The 17,800-nt window shown below is 34.7% G+C and overlaps 1 protein-coding gene across 1 annotated transcript in view; it reads left to right on the top strand.

Annotated features, from left to right (window-relative positions):
* The window catches only part of SESN3 (sestrin 3), an 81,422-nt gene that overhangs the window by 54,753 nt on the left and 8,869 nt on the right, over positions 1-17,800 (top strand). The window contains exons 5-9 of the mRNA XM_027849353.1: positions 2,212-2,445; positions 3,183-3,330; positions 14,156-14,274; positions 14,986-15,176; positions 16,034-16,178. Coding sequence (XP_027705154.1) covers positions 2,212-2,445; positions 3,183-3,330; positions 14,156-14,274; positions 14,986-15,176; positions 16,034-16,178 — 837 coding nt within the window. The remainder of the gene's footprint in view (positions 1-2,211; positions 2,446-3,182; positions 3,331-14,155; positions 14,275-14,985; positions 15,177-16,033; positions 16,179-17,800) is intronic.

Raw genomic sequence — 17,800 nt, 5'->3', positions numbered from 1 at the left:
TGCTTTTTTAGCTTAAATGAATGTTATACTTCATCAAAGGCTTTTTCTGCATCTATTGAGATAATCATGCAGTTTTGGATGTTTTTGTTTTTCACATGGTGAATTATGTTGATTGTTTTACTAATATTGAATCATCCATACATCCCTAATTTAAATTCAACTTGGTCATAATGACTGATTTCTTACATAACTTGCTGTTGTCTGATAAAATTTTATTTAAAACTTTTAAATCAGTATTCAATAATGATACTTGTCTATAGTTTTCATTCTGTACTTTATCTTCCCCTGGTTTAGGTATTAGGACTAAAAGGATGCTTTCTCATTTTTTGAAACATTCCCCTGTGAATCCATCAAGAACTGTGCATTTTTAAAAATGCCTCAATTACTTTACTCTCTCTTTCTTTTTCCTTTTTTTTTTTAAACCAATAGTCTGTTGTTGTTCAGTTGTTATTTGTGTCCAACTCTTCATGACCCCATTTGGGGTTTTCTTGGCAAAGATACTGGAGAGGTTTGCCATTTCCTTCTCCAGCTCATTTTATAGATGAGAAACTGAGACAAACAGGGTTAGGTGACTTGCCCAAGGTCACCCAACTGGTCTCTTGATTGCCAAATCTAATGGACTTTTCTCAGTCCTTACCCTTTTTGACCTCTCTGTAACATCTGACAGTGTTGACTAGTCTCTCCATTCTGGGTTTTCTCTGAGCTTGTTCTCTCTTGGTTTTCCTCCTACCTGGCTAATCACTTCTCATTCTTCTTCACTGGATCCAGTCTATGTCATAACCAGCTACACGTGGATGGATTTCAAGGTTTTGTCTTGGACCCTAGTCTCTTTTTCCCTCTGTACACTCTCACTTGGTGATCTCAGCTAATCCCACAGGTTCAGTGAATTTCTATGTGATTGATCTGTATTCAACCTTACTTTCCAGATCCCATTCCAGTAATATCAGATGTTTATTGAGCATTTCAAACTAGATGTCCTTTAGGCATGTCAAACTCAACATGTCCAAAACAGAAGTCATTGTGATTTTCTCCCAAGCTCACCCATCTTTTTTAGACTTGCCCATTTCTGTAGTCACCCAAGATCACCCAGTGTTACATTCAACTCCTCATTCTCCCTCATCCCACATGTTCCAGTCAGTTTACACATCCTATCATTTCTGTCTCCACAGCATCTTTCATATATCCCCTTCTTTCTGTGTTCACATAGCCATAAACCTAGTTCAGGACCTCATTGCCTTTCACCTGTGCTATTTCAATAGCCTTTCTTTGACTTCCCTGCCTCAGGTCTCTCCCCAGTCTAATTAGCGTGCCACACAGCTACCAAAGTGATTTTCCTGAAGTACAGGTCTTACCATATTACCCCCTACTCAGTAAACTGTAGTGGTCCCAATTACCTCTAGGATCAAATGGAAATTCTTCTATTTGGCATTTAAAGCTCTGTTTTTCCTGTCTCTTCCTACCTTAAAAATCTTCTCAATCCTTACTCTCCTACATGTGATCTGTGATCCAGTCATACTGACTTACTTCATCTCTCCTCTCCATGCCTTTCCACTGGCATTCCTCACAAATCTTTAATGTTCTCCCCTTTCCCCTCTACTTTTTATAATTTCTAGTTTCCTTTTAAGACCAGCTCAAATTAATCTTCTACAGAAGGACTCTGCTGGTTATTCTACCTCAAAGGCTAACTTGCATTTTTTTTGTATGTTTTACACACACACACACACACACACACGTGCACCCGCACACATTTTCTCTCTCTCTCCTTCTCCCGCTGCTTCTCCCTCCCTCCCTCTCTCCCTTTCTCCTTCTTGATATCAGGGACTTTCATTTTTTACTTTGAATCCTTCAGCAAAATGCCTGAAACACATTAGGTACTTAATAATGCTCGTTGATGTATTGCTTTCCATTTAATTGTATAACTTTTTACCTATTTTTAATAACTACAAAATACTTAAAAATGAGATTATATGAAACTTCAAAGGTAAAAGTTCTGTCTAGAATCATTAACAAAAAGAAGCTCTAAAATGTTAAGGTGTTTCTTATTGGGAAAAAAAAATAGTGTCTTTAATGTACTGATGAACATACTTTTTTTTTGTTTTAAGGTTTTCAGAATAAAAGAGGATAAATGGGATTGAAGAATTTTTGTTTTGATTTGTAAAATGGCCTTGTAAAACTTAAGCTGTTTGCTTTTTTTCCTCTCATTAATTTCAGAAACTCGTCAAAACTGGAGAGAATAATTGGTCTCTGCCTGAACTAGTACATGCTGTGGTCCTGTTGGCACATTATCATGCCTTGGCTAGCTTTGTTTTTGGTAGTGGCATTAATCCGGAGAGAGATCCAGATACTTCCAATGGATTCAGACTAATATCGGTCAACAACTTCTGTGTCTGTGATCTCGCCAATGACAACAACATAGAAAATGCATCCCTTAGCAGCAACTTTGGGGTCAGTGTTGTGAAAACCATTTCTAGTTTCTTTGCCATTTTTGCTTTAGAAATTGTATGCTATTTTGCATATGTTTTCTGTGACTATTGATGTGAAAGGATTTTCTTATGTATAATCTCTTCTACAAATAGGCTCTTACACATTTTCAACTCAATTTTTGTGACTATATATAAATTGTTAATACTGAGTACCACTTTGTCTAAATTATACCTTTTCAAGTCTTGATAGCAGATACAGATGGATCTTTTTAGTAATCATAAAAAATTTTTAAATGCTAGTACATTTAAGTTGTTTCCTGAATCATAGAGCCTTCTAGCCAGAACCTGGGAGAGTATTCCTAACCTTATGACGCCAATATAATCAATTGGAGAGTTTAAAATACTTTTTGGATGGTGTTTATCTTTGTACCATCAAATATTGGTCTTACAACTGTTATTTGAAAATAGCAAATTTGTAGCGTCCATATATTTACATAGAATGTAATGTAGTCTGCATTCATTTTGGAATAATACTTCTATGTTTGTTAGTTATTTCCTGTTTTTGAACTCGTTGGTAAAAGAAGAATAATATACTCTTAATATTTGAATCAACCACATAATTTTCTTAAGTGATAACAATAAATTAATCAAATGGGTATCACTGTTACCATAATAAAGTGCTTTGGGAGCATAATGAGACATGCTAGAGTGGTTTTCTTTAACAGTGCTAATTCTCAAAATTATCTTGTCTGAATATAGATTGTGGATTCTCTAAGTGAGCTAGAGGCCCTAATGGAAAGAATGAAGAGGCTTCAAGAAGAGAGGGAAGATGAGGAAGCCTCCCAAGAAGAAATGACTACTCGTTTTGAGAAGGAGCAGAAAGAAAGTCTTTTTGTTGTTTCCAGAGGTACTTTCCCTTCATTTTGTCACATAAGTGCTTTTATAAAAAACTTTCTTTAAAATATTTTTTTTTAGAACATAGATTTTCTTGAGAATTCAATTTGCCTTTATATTTGTATTCTTTGCACCCAGGACTCCTAACAGTATTTTCCATATGTATTTCCATAAATACCTTAAATATTTTACTTATGGGCAGTTTAGTACTTTGAATCCATGATTTCTTCAGTATGGAGATACGTTTAACTGATATTGATCACATCCTATCGCACAATTTTTAGCTATGTCTTTGCACAAATCTTCCTTAGAGGTTATATTAAATATGCTTGCGACATTTGCATGATCCTTTTAACATGTGCAAGCAACAAATATAGTATTAGCCTACTCACATGTTATCTCTTTCTTGCTAGAAAACTGGTATAGCCCCTTTTCTGGTGTTAACAATGACTTTTGTGTTACTTTTTCCACAAAAATCTTCATTAATAACAAGTTGTAGCCTACTTATACCTACCATACAGCTTTCCATTGGCCTTTTCAAATATTTATTATGTAGATTCCTCTGATCTGATTCTTATAGGCCTAGCAACATATTGGCTAAGGACCAGTTTAGTTAAGTAGACTAATCCATAATCATAAAGGTGGGTATGAGGTAAAAAAAATTTTAGCCAGGTTGACCCATTAAACAGTTATTTTGGTGTTCTCCAAATATTGTACCTCTCATTTTCCCATATGATTCTTTATTGCATGCAGCAAAATTATAATAAACCAAATGGATATACATCTTTACATGTGTGATGTAAATTTTAAGTAGCAATTCATTCACATTGCTGGGTTTTGTTTGTTTGTTTGTTCTTAACAATAATTTCTAAAGTTACATGACTGTTCATCAAAAAGTATTGGGGTTTTGTCAAGCTTTTCATCTTGGGATATCAACTTCTCACACTAAAAAAGGCAGTCTTTCCTTATATAAAATACCTATTGGAGATTTTTTTTTAATGCTATAAAGGATTTTGAAATATAAAGGAAACTTTTCAATACTGATTTTTCTTTTTTCAATAAACAAAAAACTTGTTTCAATCAAGACAAACATTTCCATGATATTAAGGGCAAAGCCAAAGATACTAGTTTCTTTTCTTATGCCTTTGCCATTATAGTTGGAGTAACAGTTATTCAGAATTAGCTATTTCACTACATGTTGTTAGTAAGCTTTTGCAACCTTTTCTTAGTACAAATTTTAGTTTTTCTGTGTTCTCTTTCTGTCATTCTTCAAGTCCTTCATTTTGTGTTCTTCACAAAAAAAAACTGGGATTTTATAGTAGGAAGTTAGAAAATCATTTAATGTTAGATTTTCTTTATGACATTTAGCCATTATAAGAAAGCCAGGTGGCCTGCAGCATTTGGTATGATACTGTGCTTTATCAGAACCCTTCTCCCTGGCCATCTTCATAATCGTGAGAATTAAAACATCTTTTTCTTTATGTCTGAGATGAAGTTCTTTTGTTTGGTATAGCTCCATCTCCTTGTGCTTCAGCAGCTGCAGCTCCACAATGTGGAGAAGGAATATCAACTTTTTCCTACTATTCTAACAAGGATATTGAACTACCTAAATTGACTTTGTGATGAAGTCAGTCAGTCACTAAGTATTTATCAACTGCTTACTATGTGTCAGGCCCTGGGGAAACAAAGGCAAAAACAGAGTCCCTGGCTTCAAAGAGCTCATGTTCTAGTGGGGAGACAACATGCAAATAACCATGAACAGATAAGATCTATGTACAGTGTAAATGGAAGGAATAAAGAAGAGGGAGATGTCTTTCAGAAGGTAGCATCTGAGTTGAGACTTTAAGGAAGCCAGGGAAGAAACTAGGAGGCAGAGGTGATAAGGGAAGTATAGAAACAGTTTGCACAGCCAGTGCAAACACATGGAATTGGGAGATGGAGTGTGGTGTGTAAGGACCACTGAATAGGCCAGTTCATCTGGATTGTTCAGTGTGTGGAGGGGAGAATAAAATATAAGAAGGCTGGAAAGGTGGGAAGGGCTTTAAATGCCAAAAAGAGGACTTGATATTTGATCCTGGAGCTAATATGGAACCACTGGAGTTTATTGAATGGAAGTAGGAGCAATGTGGTTGGGGGATCTTGTATTTGATCCTGGCAGTAAAAGGGAGCCACTAGATTTAGTGAATAGAAGAGTGATAGGATTTCACTTATAACCAAAAAATTACCTATCAGATCTATGGATAAAAGAAAAGTTCATGACCAAACAAACAGAAGATTACATGGATAATTTTCTTTACATTATAAAGAGCTTTTGCATAGAAACCTAATAAAGCTAAGATTAAAAGGGAAACAGTTGGGAAAAGTCTTTGTAACAAGTTTCTCTGATAAAGATCTCCTTTCCAAGATACATAAGGAACTGATTAAAATTTATAAGAATAAGAATCTTTCCCCAGATGATAAATGATGAAGACATGAATAGGTATTTTTCAATGACAGAAATAACTGGAGGCTTAAATAACTTAATCCTAAAGAACTGGAAGGTCAAAAAACAAATAGAAACAACTAATTGTTCCATTAAAGATAATGACAGCAATTGAGACAACATAGAGAAATTTTGAGGGTGCAACCAAACACTCCTTAAGGGAAAATGTTGATCTTTAAAGACTTGTATTAACAAAAAAAATTAAACACCAAAATAGAAATCTTGATAATCAAAAGAGAGATTAACAACACAGAAACAAAAATTGAATGTATAAAAAATTAGAAATTAGTTTTTGAAAAAAGTAATAAAATAAATCATTAGCTAATTTGATTAAAAAGAGGGAAGGCAGAAAACCAAATCAAACATCACTAATGAAGAAAAATAAAACTGATAGCTTAAATCAATATTCTAAAAAAATCTAGAAAATATCCGAAGAAGATATTGGAGTGGTTTGCCATTTCCTTCTCCAGCTCATTTTACAGATAAGAAACTGAGGTAAGCAGTGTTAAGTAACTTGCCCAGCATCACACAGCTAGTAAGTGTCTGAGGCTAGATTTGAACTCAGGAAGATGAGTCTTCCTCACTCCAGCTCCAGCACTCTATCCATTGCGCCACCCAGGTGACCATGTAGTACCCTAGTATTTGGTAAACATAAGACCCCTGCTACTGGGATACATACTCACTTTTTGACAAAAAAACTGTTGTGAAAGTTGGACAGCAGTATGGAAGAAATTAGATTTAGACCAATTCCTCACACTTTTACTAAGATAAAGTCTAAATGGATACATGATATTGATATGAAAGGTCATGTTATAAACAAATTAAGCAAACATGGAAAACTTTATCTATCAGATTTATGAACAGAAGAAAAGTTCATGAACAAACAGGGGCTAGTGATGATCTCAGAAAATAACATGGATGACAGTCTTTGTATTTCAGAGGGTTTTGCCCAAATATCTAATAAATCTAAGATTAAAAAGGAAATAATTGGGAAAAATCTTTGCAATAAGTTTTTCTGATAAAGATTTCATTTCCATGATCTATAAGGAACTTATTAAAATTTATAAGAATAAGAGCAATTCCCCAGTTGATAAATGGCCTAGGCAGTCATATGAAAAAATGTTCCTGTATTACTCTGTTACTACTAAGTAGAGAAATGCAAATTACACCAATTCTTAGGTTACACCTTATACTCATGAAGTTAGCAAAGATGATTAAAAAAAGGAAAATTCTCTATTTTGGAGGGTGAATGAGAAAACAGGCACATTGGTGTACTCTTGGTAGACCTGTGAATGAGAACAACCCATTCTGGAAAGCAATTGAAATTATACACAAGTTCCTAAACAATGCATGCTCTTCAGCCTGTCTTTACTACTGTCACTGTACTTACACCCAAAAGAGATTAAAAAAAAAATAGGAAAAGGTTCTATGTGACCAAAAGTATTTATCTCACCTCTTTTTGTGGTGGCAAAAAAATTGGAAACTAAAGTAATAATCCATCAATTGAAAGGTAGCTAAATAAGTTGTGGTATATGAATGCGATAGAATACTATTGTGCTATAAGAAATGAGAAAGTAGATGATTTCAAAAAGACATAGAAAGTCTTGTATTAACTGATAGAAAATGAGGTGAGCAGAATGATCATTATTATAAAGATGAACAATTTTGAGGACTTTACAAACATATGAAGAATCATTTATATAAAAATAGCCTTGTAAAAATAAGCAATTTTGGAAGCTCTAAGAACTATGATCAATACATTCGTCATCCCTGATTTCAAAGGATCAGTGATGAAACATTGCTTCCTGACAGTGAGGTGACAGACTTATGTTGCAAAATGAGATATCTTTATTTTTGTGTAGTCAGTTAATAAGTATTTATTAAGTACTTCCTATGTGCCAGGCATTGTACTAAGCTCTTAGGAAACAAAGAAAAGCAAAAGATAGTCCCTGCCTTCAAGAAACTTACAACCTATAGCTAGTGAGGGAATTTGTTTTGCTTAACTGCATATTTGTTACAAAGAATTTGTTGTTCATTTCTCTTTTTTCCTTTGGGATGAGGGAATGGAAAGAAGAAAAAAATAGATTTCTATTTATTAATTTTTTTAAAAAATAGGTTGGGGATGCTACAAATGTAGAATGTTGCATGCACTTTCAGATGAGGTTAATTTATTATAGTTTTTGCTTAATTGTTTTACTTTGTTATAAAGTTATCCCAAGGAGTTGGGATAATCTAAGTGTAATTTATAATTTGTAGTACAAAACCAAAAACACAGCAATAAAACTTTTTTAAAATGCCTATTGAAAGTAGCTAACTAACTAACTAACACCAAGGTCAAAGGCAGTCAGCTATGGAGTCATCTTCCCTGTACAGGTAATTGAATAATGTAAAAGATGGCAGTTGAACTAAAAAACATACTTTGAGTACATTGTAAACTTCTTAGCTCTTTTTGTCCTTGGTGTGGTTTCAACTTGAGACTTTCAAGAACTTCAAGTTGTTATAGTAGCCTTAGTATTGCTATTTATAAGCTATAGTTAATATTTTTTTAAAAAATTATAAACTTTTTTGACTTTTTAAAATTAATTTATTTATTTTTAGTTTTCAACATTCACTTCCACAAGATTTTGAGTTCCAAATTTTCTCTCCATCTTGTCCCTCCCCCCACCCCAAGATGGCATGCATTCTGAATATCCCTTCCCCTAATCTGCCCTTCCTTCTATCTCCGCTCCCCCCTTCTCTTATCCCCTTCCCCTTCAATTTTCCTATAGGACAGGATAGATTTCTATACCTCATTTGCTGTATATCTTATTTCCCAGTTGCATGTGAAAACAATTTTTTTAACATTTGTTTTTAAAACTTCTCCCTTCCCACCCAGCCTCATTGAGAAGGCAAGCAACTGATACAGGTTATACATGTGTAGTCATGTAAAACACTTCCATAGTAGTCATGTTGTGGAAAACTAAGTATATTTCCCTTAATCCTATCCCGCCCCCCATTTATTCTATTCTCTCTTTTGACACTGTCCTTCCTTAGAAGTGTTTGCTTCTGATTACCCACTCCCCCAATCTGCCCTCCCCTCTATCATACCCCTGCTCTCTTATACCCCCCCATTTTCCTATAGGGTAAGATGGATTTCCATACCCAATTGAGTGTGTATGTTATTCCCTCCTTAAGCCAAATCTGATGAGAATAATCACTTATGGCCTCTCACCTTCCTCCGTTCCTCTCCATTGTAAAAGTCTTTTCTTGTCTGTTTTATGTGAGATAATTTACCCCATTCTACCGCTCCTTTTCTCTTTCTCCCAGTATAATCCTCTTTCACCCCTTAATTTTATTCTCCAGATATCACCCCTTCATCTTCAACTCACTTTGGGCTCTCTGTTTACCTATCTATTTATACATAAATGTGTGTGTGTGTGTGTGTATGTATATATATATATATTTACACACACACACACACACATACATACATACATATAATTTTTCCCCTCCAACTACTCTAATACTAAGGTCTCATGAGTTACAAATATCATGTTTCCATGCAGGTATGTAAATAGTTCAACATTAATAAGTCCCTTATGATTTTCTCTTCATGTTTCTCTTGAGTCTTGTATTTGAAAGTCAGATTTTCTATTCAGCTCTGGTCTTTTCATCAAGAATACTTGAAAGTTCTCTATTTCACTGAATATCCTTTTTTTTCCCTAAAGGATTATACTCAGTTTTGCTGGATAGGTGATTCTTGGTTGTAATCCTATCTCCTTTGCCCTCCGGAATATCATATTCCATGCCCTGCGGTCCCTTAATGTAGAAACTGCTAAATCTTGTGTTATCCTGATTCTGTTTCCACAATACTTGAATTGTTTCTTTCTGGCTGCTTGCAATATTTTCTCCTTGACCTGGCAACTCTGGAATTTGGCTACAATATTCCTAGGAGTTTTCCTTTGGGGATCTCTTTCAGGAGGTGATCAGTGGATTCTTTCAATTTCTATTTTGCCATCTGGTTCTAAAATATCAGGGCAGTTTTCCTAGATAATTTCTTGAAAGATGATGTCTAGGCTCTTTTTTTTTGATCATGGCTTTCAGATGGTCCAATAATTTTTAAATTCTCTCTCCTGGATCTATTTTCCAGGTCAGTTGTTTTTCCAATGAGATATTTCACATTGTTTTCTATTTTTTCATTCTTTTGGTTTTGTTTCACAGTGTCTTGATTTCTCATAAAGTCACTAGCTTCCAATTGCTCTATTCTAATTTTTAAGGAAGTATTTTCTTCAGTAATCTTTTGGACTTCCTTTTCCATTTGGCCAATTTTGCATTTTAGGGAATTCTTCTCCTCATTGGCTTTTTGGACCTCTTTTGCCATTTGGGTTAGGCTGTTTTTTAAGGTGTTGTTTTCTTCAGTATTTTTTTGGGTCTCCTTTAGCAAGCTGTTGACTTGTTTTTCATGATTTTCTTGCATCACTCTCATTTCTTGTACCAGTTTTTCCTCTACTTTTCTTACTTGCTTCTCAAAATACTTTGTGAGCTCTTCCATGGCCTGGGACTGATTCATATTTTTCTTGGAGGTTTTGGATGTAGGAGCTTTGACTTTGTTGTCTTCTTCTGGTTGTATGTTTTGATTTTCTTGGTCACCAAAGAAAGATTCTATGGTCTGATTTTTTTTTTTGCACAGTTTGCTCATGATCCCAGCCAGTTACTTGAGTTATAAACTCTTTGTTAAGGTAGGGGGTCTGCTTCCAGTGTGCTGTCCCAAGCTTTGGGGGTTTTGTGTAGCTGTTTTCAGAGATGCTTCTAGGGACCTGTAAATTTTCAGTTCTTCCAAGATGGTATGATATAAAAATTATAAGCTTTAATAGCCATAAATAAAACATAATTGAATGAACACAAAAGAGAGAAAGTCTTATGTAAACCATTATTTAACAGGATAGAACAAAATAACAAATAAAATGCTTTTGTTCTATGTCGCATTCTAGATCTGCCTAGAATTCTTTGTAAACTACTTTTCCTACTTTTGGTTTAATTTCTATTATTATATAATCAAATAGGTCAAGGAAAGAATAATAACAGACTTTGAGAGAGAGTACATTGGATTGTTATTCCTATAATCCTAATAGAACAAGCATTATTAAAGTTACCATGTTCTCTACTATCCTCCTCATTATGTCATCTTTCTTTGAAAGTTGTAACCATCAGAGATCATGGTATTAGTGACTTGTGATATTTTTTGATTGTGAAAGCATGGCCTGATTTAAAATTATATATGCATAAGAATTTAGAATTCCACAAAAACTGTCAAAATGTCAGAATATTTCCCCATTTTGAAGAAGGCAAAGTTCATCACCCTGAAGAATAACATTTGATCAGTCAAAGAGTGATTATCTTTCTGTACTTTATTGGAGGCGGGGAGTGATTGGGAAACAAAATTAGTAAGAGATATTTATGAAAATATCTAAGAAACACACAATGAAATCTAATATAAACCAAAGTTCATAGTTTTGATAGTATGCAATTGATGAAGAATCTGAGACTTTTAGGAACTAAAATCATCTTTAAATGATTTAGCATTTAGAAGGAAATCACTGCAGTTTCTGTGCCAAGAAAACCCCAAACGGTGTCACAAAGAGTCAGAAACGACTGAACAGCAACTTATTAAATGATACCTTTTGTCTTTCTGGTATCTAAGTAGTGCAGCTAATTCCTCTTTTAGTATGTAGAGACTCGACTACAGAAGGCACAAAATCCAGGTTCTGGAAAGTTACATTGGTATAGTGGGGAAAAAGTAATGGCTTTGGAGTCAGAGGTTCTGGACTTAGATCCTAGCTCCATTACATCTGGATGATCTGAGGCAAAGCATTTGACTTCTGTGGGCCTTAGTTTCCCTATTTGTAAAATGAAGAGGGCCTTAGTCCATTTCTCAAGTTCCCTCCAGCTCTAGCTTCAATGGTGCCTTTCCCATCTCTGCTACTTGCTGCGTATATGACCTTGGACAAATTACTTTTATCTTCTTGGCCTCAATTTTCCCATCTGTAAGTAGAATGTGATTTTTGAGGTCCCTTCTAGGTAAAAGGTTCTGTAGTTCTTTTTATTTTATAGCAAAGAACTTTTATTGAGTGCTTAGTTTCCAGTACATGTTCCTAAAAGAGCCTTTCTGCTAGGCAGGTTTGGGCCTACAAAGTCAAACATCCCCTCTTAACCTGATAAAAGCAATGGAAAGCAAAGCATAAACATGATGCGAAAAGAAGCTACATTTAATAGGACTTCTCTGAAACTTCAAAATCAAAGTAATGATGCAGTGTTAAGGCACAATACAGAAATAACAGGGTTGCAGGATTTTAGAGGTAGCAGGGACCTCTGTGGCCATGCAGTACAAACCGTAGCCAAAAGTAAACTCCACTATAATCTACCTGACAAGCCATGTCAAGTGAATAGTATTCAAAATATATGTCATTAAGTTACTGTCATGATTTCATTTTTCTCATTTCTGAAGAATTAAGTGCTTCATTTTTAAAGTTTCTTTATCCCTTTCTAGTTAAGAACAGTATTTTTCTTTTTTTTATTTTCTATTTATTTTTAGTTTTCAAACTTCACTTTTATAAAATTTTGAGTTCTAAATTTTCCCCCTCCCCAAGACAGCATGCAATCTGATATAGGCTATGTATGTACAGTCATACTGAACATATTTCTATATTAGTCATGTTATGAAAGAAAAATCGGAACAAAAAGCAAAAACCACGAGAAAGAAACCAGAGAGAGAGAGAGAGAGAGAAAATGGTATGCTTCGATCTGCATTCACACTCCATAATTCTTTCTCTGGATGTGGAGAACATCATGAGTCTTTTAGAATTGTCTTAGCTCACTGTATTGCTGAGAAGAGCTGAGTCTAACAAAGTTGGTCATTGCACCCTGTTGCTGTTACTGTGGGTAATGTTTTCCTGGTTCTGCTCCCTTCACTCAGCATCAGTTCACGTAAGTCTTTCCAGGAAAAATAGTATTTTCACTCGGCCCTTTCGATCCAGACTTATGAAATAAGCCTTAGATCAAAGAGCCACCCTTGGATTCAGGAAACTCTCAGGTTCAAGTCCTGAATTTGACACGTACTGATTGTGTGACTGGCAAATTTCTTAATATTTGTGTCCAGCTGTAAATTGCAGAACAGATAATCTGCAAGAAAAATATTACTTTTGCCCAAAGGGATTCTCCTCCCCCTCAAGTTTTCTTTTGGATAGAGCAATCTACTTTCATTTTCTAGGATATTTGGAAGTGAGAAAAAAAAAACCCTAAAAACTTTTCCTTTTAATAGTCATAGTCTTGATTGATTATAATTGATTTGGAGGACTAAACAAATGTGACACTAGATTAAAAACTATGGTGGCTTAAAATTACTGTATGTAAGGCATTTAAAAAGTACTCAATTTAGGGGCAGCTAGGTGGCGCAGTGGATAGAGCACCAGCCCTGAAGTCAGGAGGACCTGAGTTCAAATCCGGCCTCACACCAAACAATTGACACTTACTAGCTGTGTGACCCTCAGCAAGTCACTTAACCCCAATTGCCTAAAAGAAAAAAAAAATTAAATACTCAATTTATAAAAATCATCATGTCCTCTGGTATTTAAATAGCTTAATGTTTTAAAATCATGTGTTAAATTTTTATTACATCTCCCTGTCACTTTGAGGATTTTTGGAGGGTGTGGGGGTTCCACATCTCATAAACATCTATGTCATATGGTTTTTTTAATAGGGAAAAAAGTTATTAAAAGCTACTGTACATGAATACTTCTGGATCATATGCAGAATACTTTTAGTGAAGCTTTGCTTTGACTGCTCTGAAGATGGTCTTTCATTACCTAAACTAGAACAAAGAATGTATAAGTTAGAAGGTCCTCAGAGGTCATCTAATCCAATTCTGCCTGAAGAATAAGACCATTCTCAAATACCCTGACAAGTAGCTATCCAGCTTCTTAGAGACTTTACTCAATCTAACTTGGACTATTCTGTGGCCATGCAGAATAAGTATAAATGAGACATGTGTGCCTTATAAATGGATGTATTTTCCCTTAAGATGATTCTCGTCTTTTCCCCATCAGTAAAACCAGTAGGGTTGCCTGTAAGCTTTCTTATTTCAGTTTTTCAATTGAGTTAAAATCTTTGGCCTAGATACATGGTCACTAAATATTGTTGGTGTTTATTAGGGAAATTGAACCCAGAAACCCTAACAGTAGATGTTTCCTATGAATTTAAATAGTGAAGTCAGGAGCGCTCAATTTCAGAAACGACATTAAAGGGGTGAAGTATGGAAAATGGAGTTCAGGTCTTGGCTACTTACAGTTCTTTTAATGTTCTATGTTATTATCATCTTCAGCTTTTGATGACGATATAGTTTCAACATCTGATGTCTCCAGATATATTGAAGACCCTGGTTTTGGGTACAAAGACTTTGCTAGACGAGGAGAAGATCATTTGCCAACATTCCGAGCTCAGGTATATGATTTCTTTAGAGCAAATCAGAATACTGTGGTTTTAACTGTTTTAATTAATGTTGGAAAATAAATTGAAATATAAAGGAATTAAGTAAATTCAACAAACATTCCTACTCAACAATAATTTATTAAGTACCAACTATGTAAGAGGCACAATTGGGCATGTAGTATAAGGCCCATCCCTTATTTGCTTTAGTATAGTCTTGGGCATTAGACTGGTTTCAGGTAACAAAGGATAGTGTTGGACTCATTATTTCCTTTGGCAGGAACCTGATGGAAAGTGAACCTTTTTGACCTTTTGCTTACTTAACACCTTCATAGATAAAGCATAAATGAGATAGTACCAATAAGAAAATGCAAATTCTTCAAGGTATTTCTGACCATCAAAAACAAATGATGTTGCTCATATGTACAATAGAAAGGTAGATAACTGAATTCCCTCTCCTAGGGTAGTGGAAGGAGAAAAAGAAAAAATTTGTAACAGTGGTACTAGTCTGTCTAAGGAAGTCCTGGAGAATACAAGTTGGACCTGTGGGTAACCCAGGGAATTTACTGGATGGTACTGATAAATCAGAAAATAGGCTAATTATGAAAGTCAGTTCTTAGAGAGTAAAGTTTCAAATTATCTCTGAGCAAATTATTGCTATTTGTGGGGAAACAGAAAAAATTGAGACAACACAAATTTTTTAATCTGAACTTTTAATTCTTTTAGGACTATACCTGGGAAAATCATGGGTTCTCCCTGGTTAACAGGCTTTACTCTGATATTGGTCACCTTCTTGATGAAAAGTTCAGGATGGTCTACAATCTCACTTACAACACTATGGCCACTCATGAGGATGTGGATACGACCATGCTGCGAAGAGCTTTATTTAACTATGTTCATTGTATGTTTGGAATCAGGTAGGTGAATTATGGTAAATGCATTTGAAATTAGCTTTGCAATTGTGTGACTTCATACTCAGATATAAAGAGTAAGTTTCTGTCAAAAAATATTGTTTGTGGGTTCCTGACAAAAGCACCTTAATGCTGAAAATGTGGAGTATATTTTCTATTTCAGATAAGTGTTTGTATTTTCATGTGAATGAATGTGTAAAAGATGTATTTAAAGTATGCTATGGGGAGAAGGTGGATCAGCAATTTTTGTTTGGTTGGAAGGGAATGGATGAAATTTGGCAAAAATTTCCTGGAAGAATGACTATGTTAGTGACATGCTGTGCTTATTGAATTTTGTCAACTATATCTTATTTGGGAGGCCATAGAAGAGGTAGAAGAAATATTCTCTACCCTCAGAGCTCATAACTTATAGATTCTATGCATAGGGACAAATTAACTTAGTACCAAATGCTAAAGGGACTTTAGAGCAACGAACCAATGAGTATTGGATGCTATTGATCAGGAAAGCTCCTGGATAATATGATTTCTAAGCTGGGCTTTGAAGCAGTTTATGGAGAAATGTAGTTCATTCCAGTCAGGAACAGATATAACATGTTGACACTCCATAAATCGTGCTGTTGCGTTTCTTAACTTTTCCAAAAATCTTTGAGAATGGAATAAGAATTCAAATGGTTGGAGTCTGTTTTCTATAATAATCCTAGATTTCTAAATTAAAGTGTAAATTCTAGATTTCTAACCAAAAAATCAGAGTATGTTTCAGATTAAAATGTAGAAATCAGAAAAAGTAGAATTGTAATCATGTTATCTCTGGAAAGAATCTTGGAGATGAACTAATCCGACGCTTTCATTTTATAAATGCTTAGGTATGATGATTATGATTATGGAGAAGTTAATCAGTTACTTGAACGAAGCCTGAAGGTTTACATTAAGACAGTGACCTGCTATCCCGAGAGAACTACCAAGCGCATGTATGATAGTTATTGGCGTCAGTTCAAGCACTCAGAAAAGGTAAGCCTTTTGTAAGAAAATCCACTGTGCCAGATCCTAAGATTCCAGGTCTGGAGTTAGAAGCAACCTCAAAGGGCATCTAGTTCAACCTATTTTACAGATGAGAAAACTGAGGCTCAGGAAAATTAAGTGACTGATATATCTGGGTACCATGCAAGATTTGAAAAAAAATCAAAAGATGGTATGTGAAGATGGTAGGACAAGGTAGCCATTTCAGTAAAGGAAGTAGATTTAATTATCTTTAAAAAAAAAAAAAGACAAAATTCTACACACTTTGAGAGCAAAGTTTTGTAAGTTTGTTTATTGACCACTAAATTCCAATTGCATCTGATTCGCTGTTTAGCTTCTTGGTCATATTTTCTGCCACATGTGGATGCACAGAAGGTAGAATAACAATTGCTTTTGCAAGTTTTCCTGAAGTGCGGTCTTCAACATACACACTTAAAGAAACCAACATTTCTGACTAAAAATTAAAACCAGTGAGATATTTTGTTCAGTGAGTGGTCAGTAACCTTCTACCCTAGCATCTCCCTCTTAAGGTGTTCCATTAACTCTCTAGCCATTAGACAAAATTCACTGGATTTGAGGTAAGCCAGTTTTGATTATACAGTTACTTTTGGCTAAGTCCATCATGTAACATAGATAAAATGCACTTAAAGAAAGAAATATGGTCCTGAAAGAAATTGTGTCTAAAAGGAATCATATTTTATCTTTGATTTCCATTATTCTTTTAAGTTATGTATTAATGAGAGAGATCATTTGGTTATAAATAGAACAATTTAATTGATACCAAAATATCAATGGTGTTATCCAGGTACAGTTAATAAGTCACTAAAAATTTATATTAAGTGTTTATTATGCACCAAGTTCTGTTTTTTAAGTGCTTGGGCTCGGGACAGATAGGTGGTGCAGTGGATAGAGCATCGGCTTTGGAGTCAAGAGGACCTGAGTTCAAATCCAGCCTCAGACACTTGACACTTACTAGCTGCGTGACCCTGGGCAAGTCACTTACCCCCATTACTTGGCAAAAAAACTAAAACAAAGTCCTTGGGCTACAAAGAAAAGGAAAAACAGTTCCTGCCCTCAGAGAGCTTACATTCTAATGGAGAGAAACACGTAAGTACTAGATATATACAAGAAATATACAGAATAATTGGAAGGCAGACTGTAGGGGGAAAGCTAGGGAGAGCAAAAAAGGTCTTCTCAAGAAAGTGAGATTTGAGATGAGGCTTGAAGGAAACCATAAAAATTAAAAAGCAGCATCACATATGAGCATTTATCTGTGATGATGCTTGGTACTGTTGGCTGATCTAGCATTTCCTAGTTTATCCCTTTGCGTAGGAGACCTTTCTCTGTGTTTTTAAATAAGACCATCACCTCTTAATTAGAGAAACATCCTGTAAGCTAAGAAAGAGAAATGATTTGAATACAGTTACAACTCATTGGTTTTAACAATTAAGAAGACCAGTCAGAATAAATAAGAAATATAATATAAAGATATTTTAAAAGAAATATAGTAATTTATTTTAGTTACTTGAAACCTGGTATTTGCTTAGCACTTTAAGATAGATTTCAGTATAACATTCATGTTAATATATGACAGCATCTATAAAAGGCTTAAG

The sequence above is a fragment of the Vombatus ursinus genome, unplaced genomic scaffold (genome assembly GCF_900497805.2).
Source record: "Vombatus ursinus unplaced genomic scaffold, bare-nosed wombat genome assembly UNPS02007344.1, whole genome shotgun sequence".
NCBI classification, from domain to species: domain Eukaryota; kingdom Metazoa; phylum Chordata; class Mammalia; order Diprotodontia; family Vombatidae; genus Vombatus; species Vombatus ursinus.
This window is presented reverse-complemented; position numbering and strand designations above follow the sequence as displayed.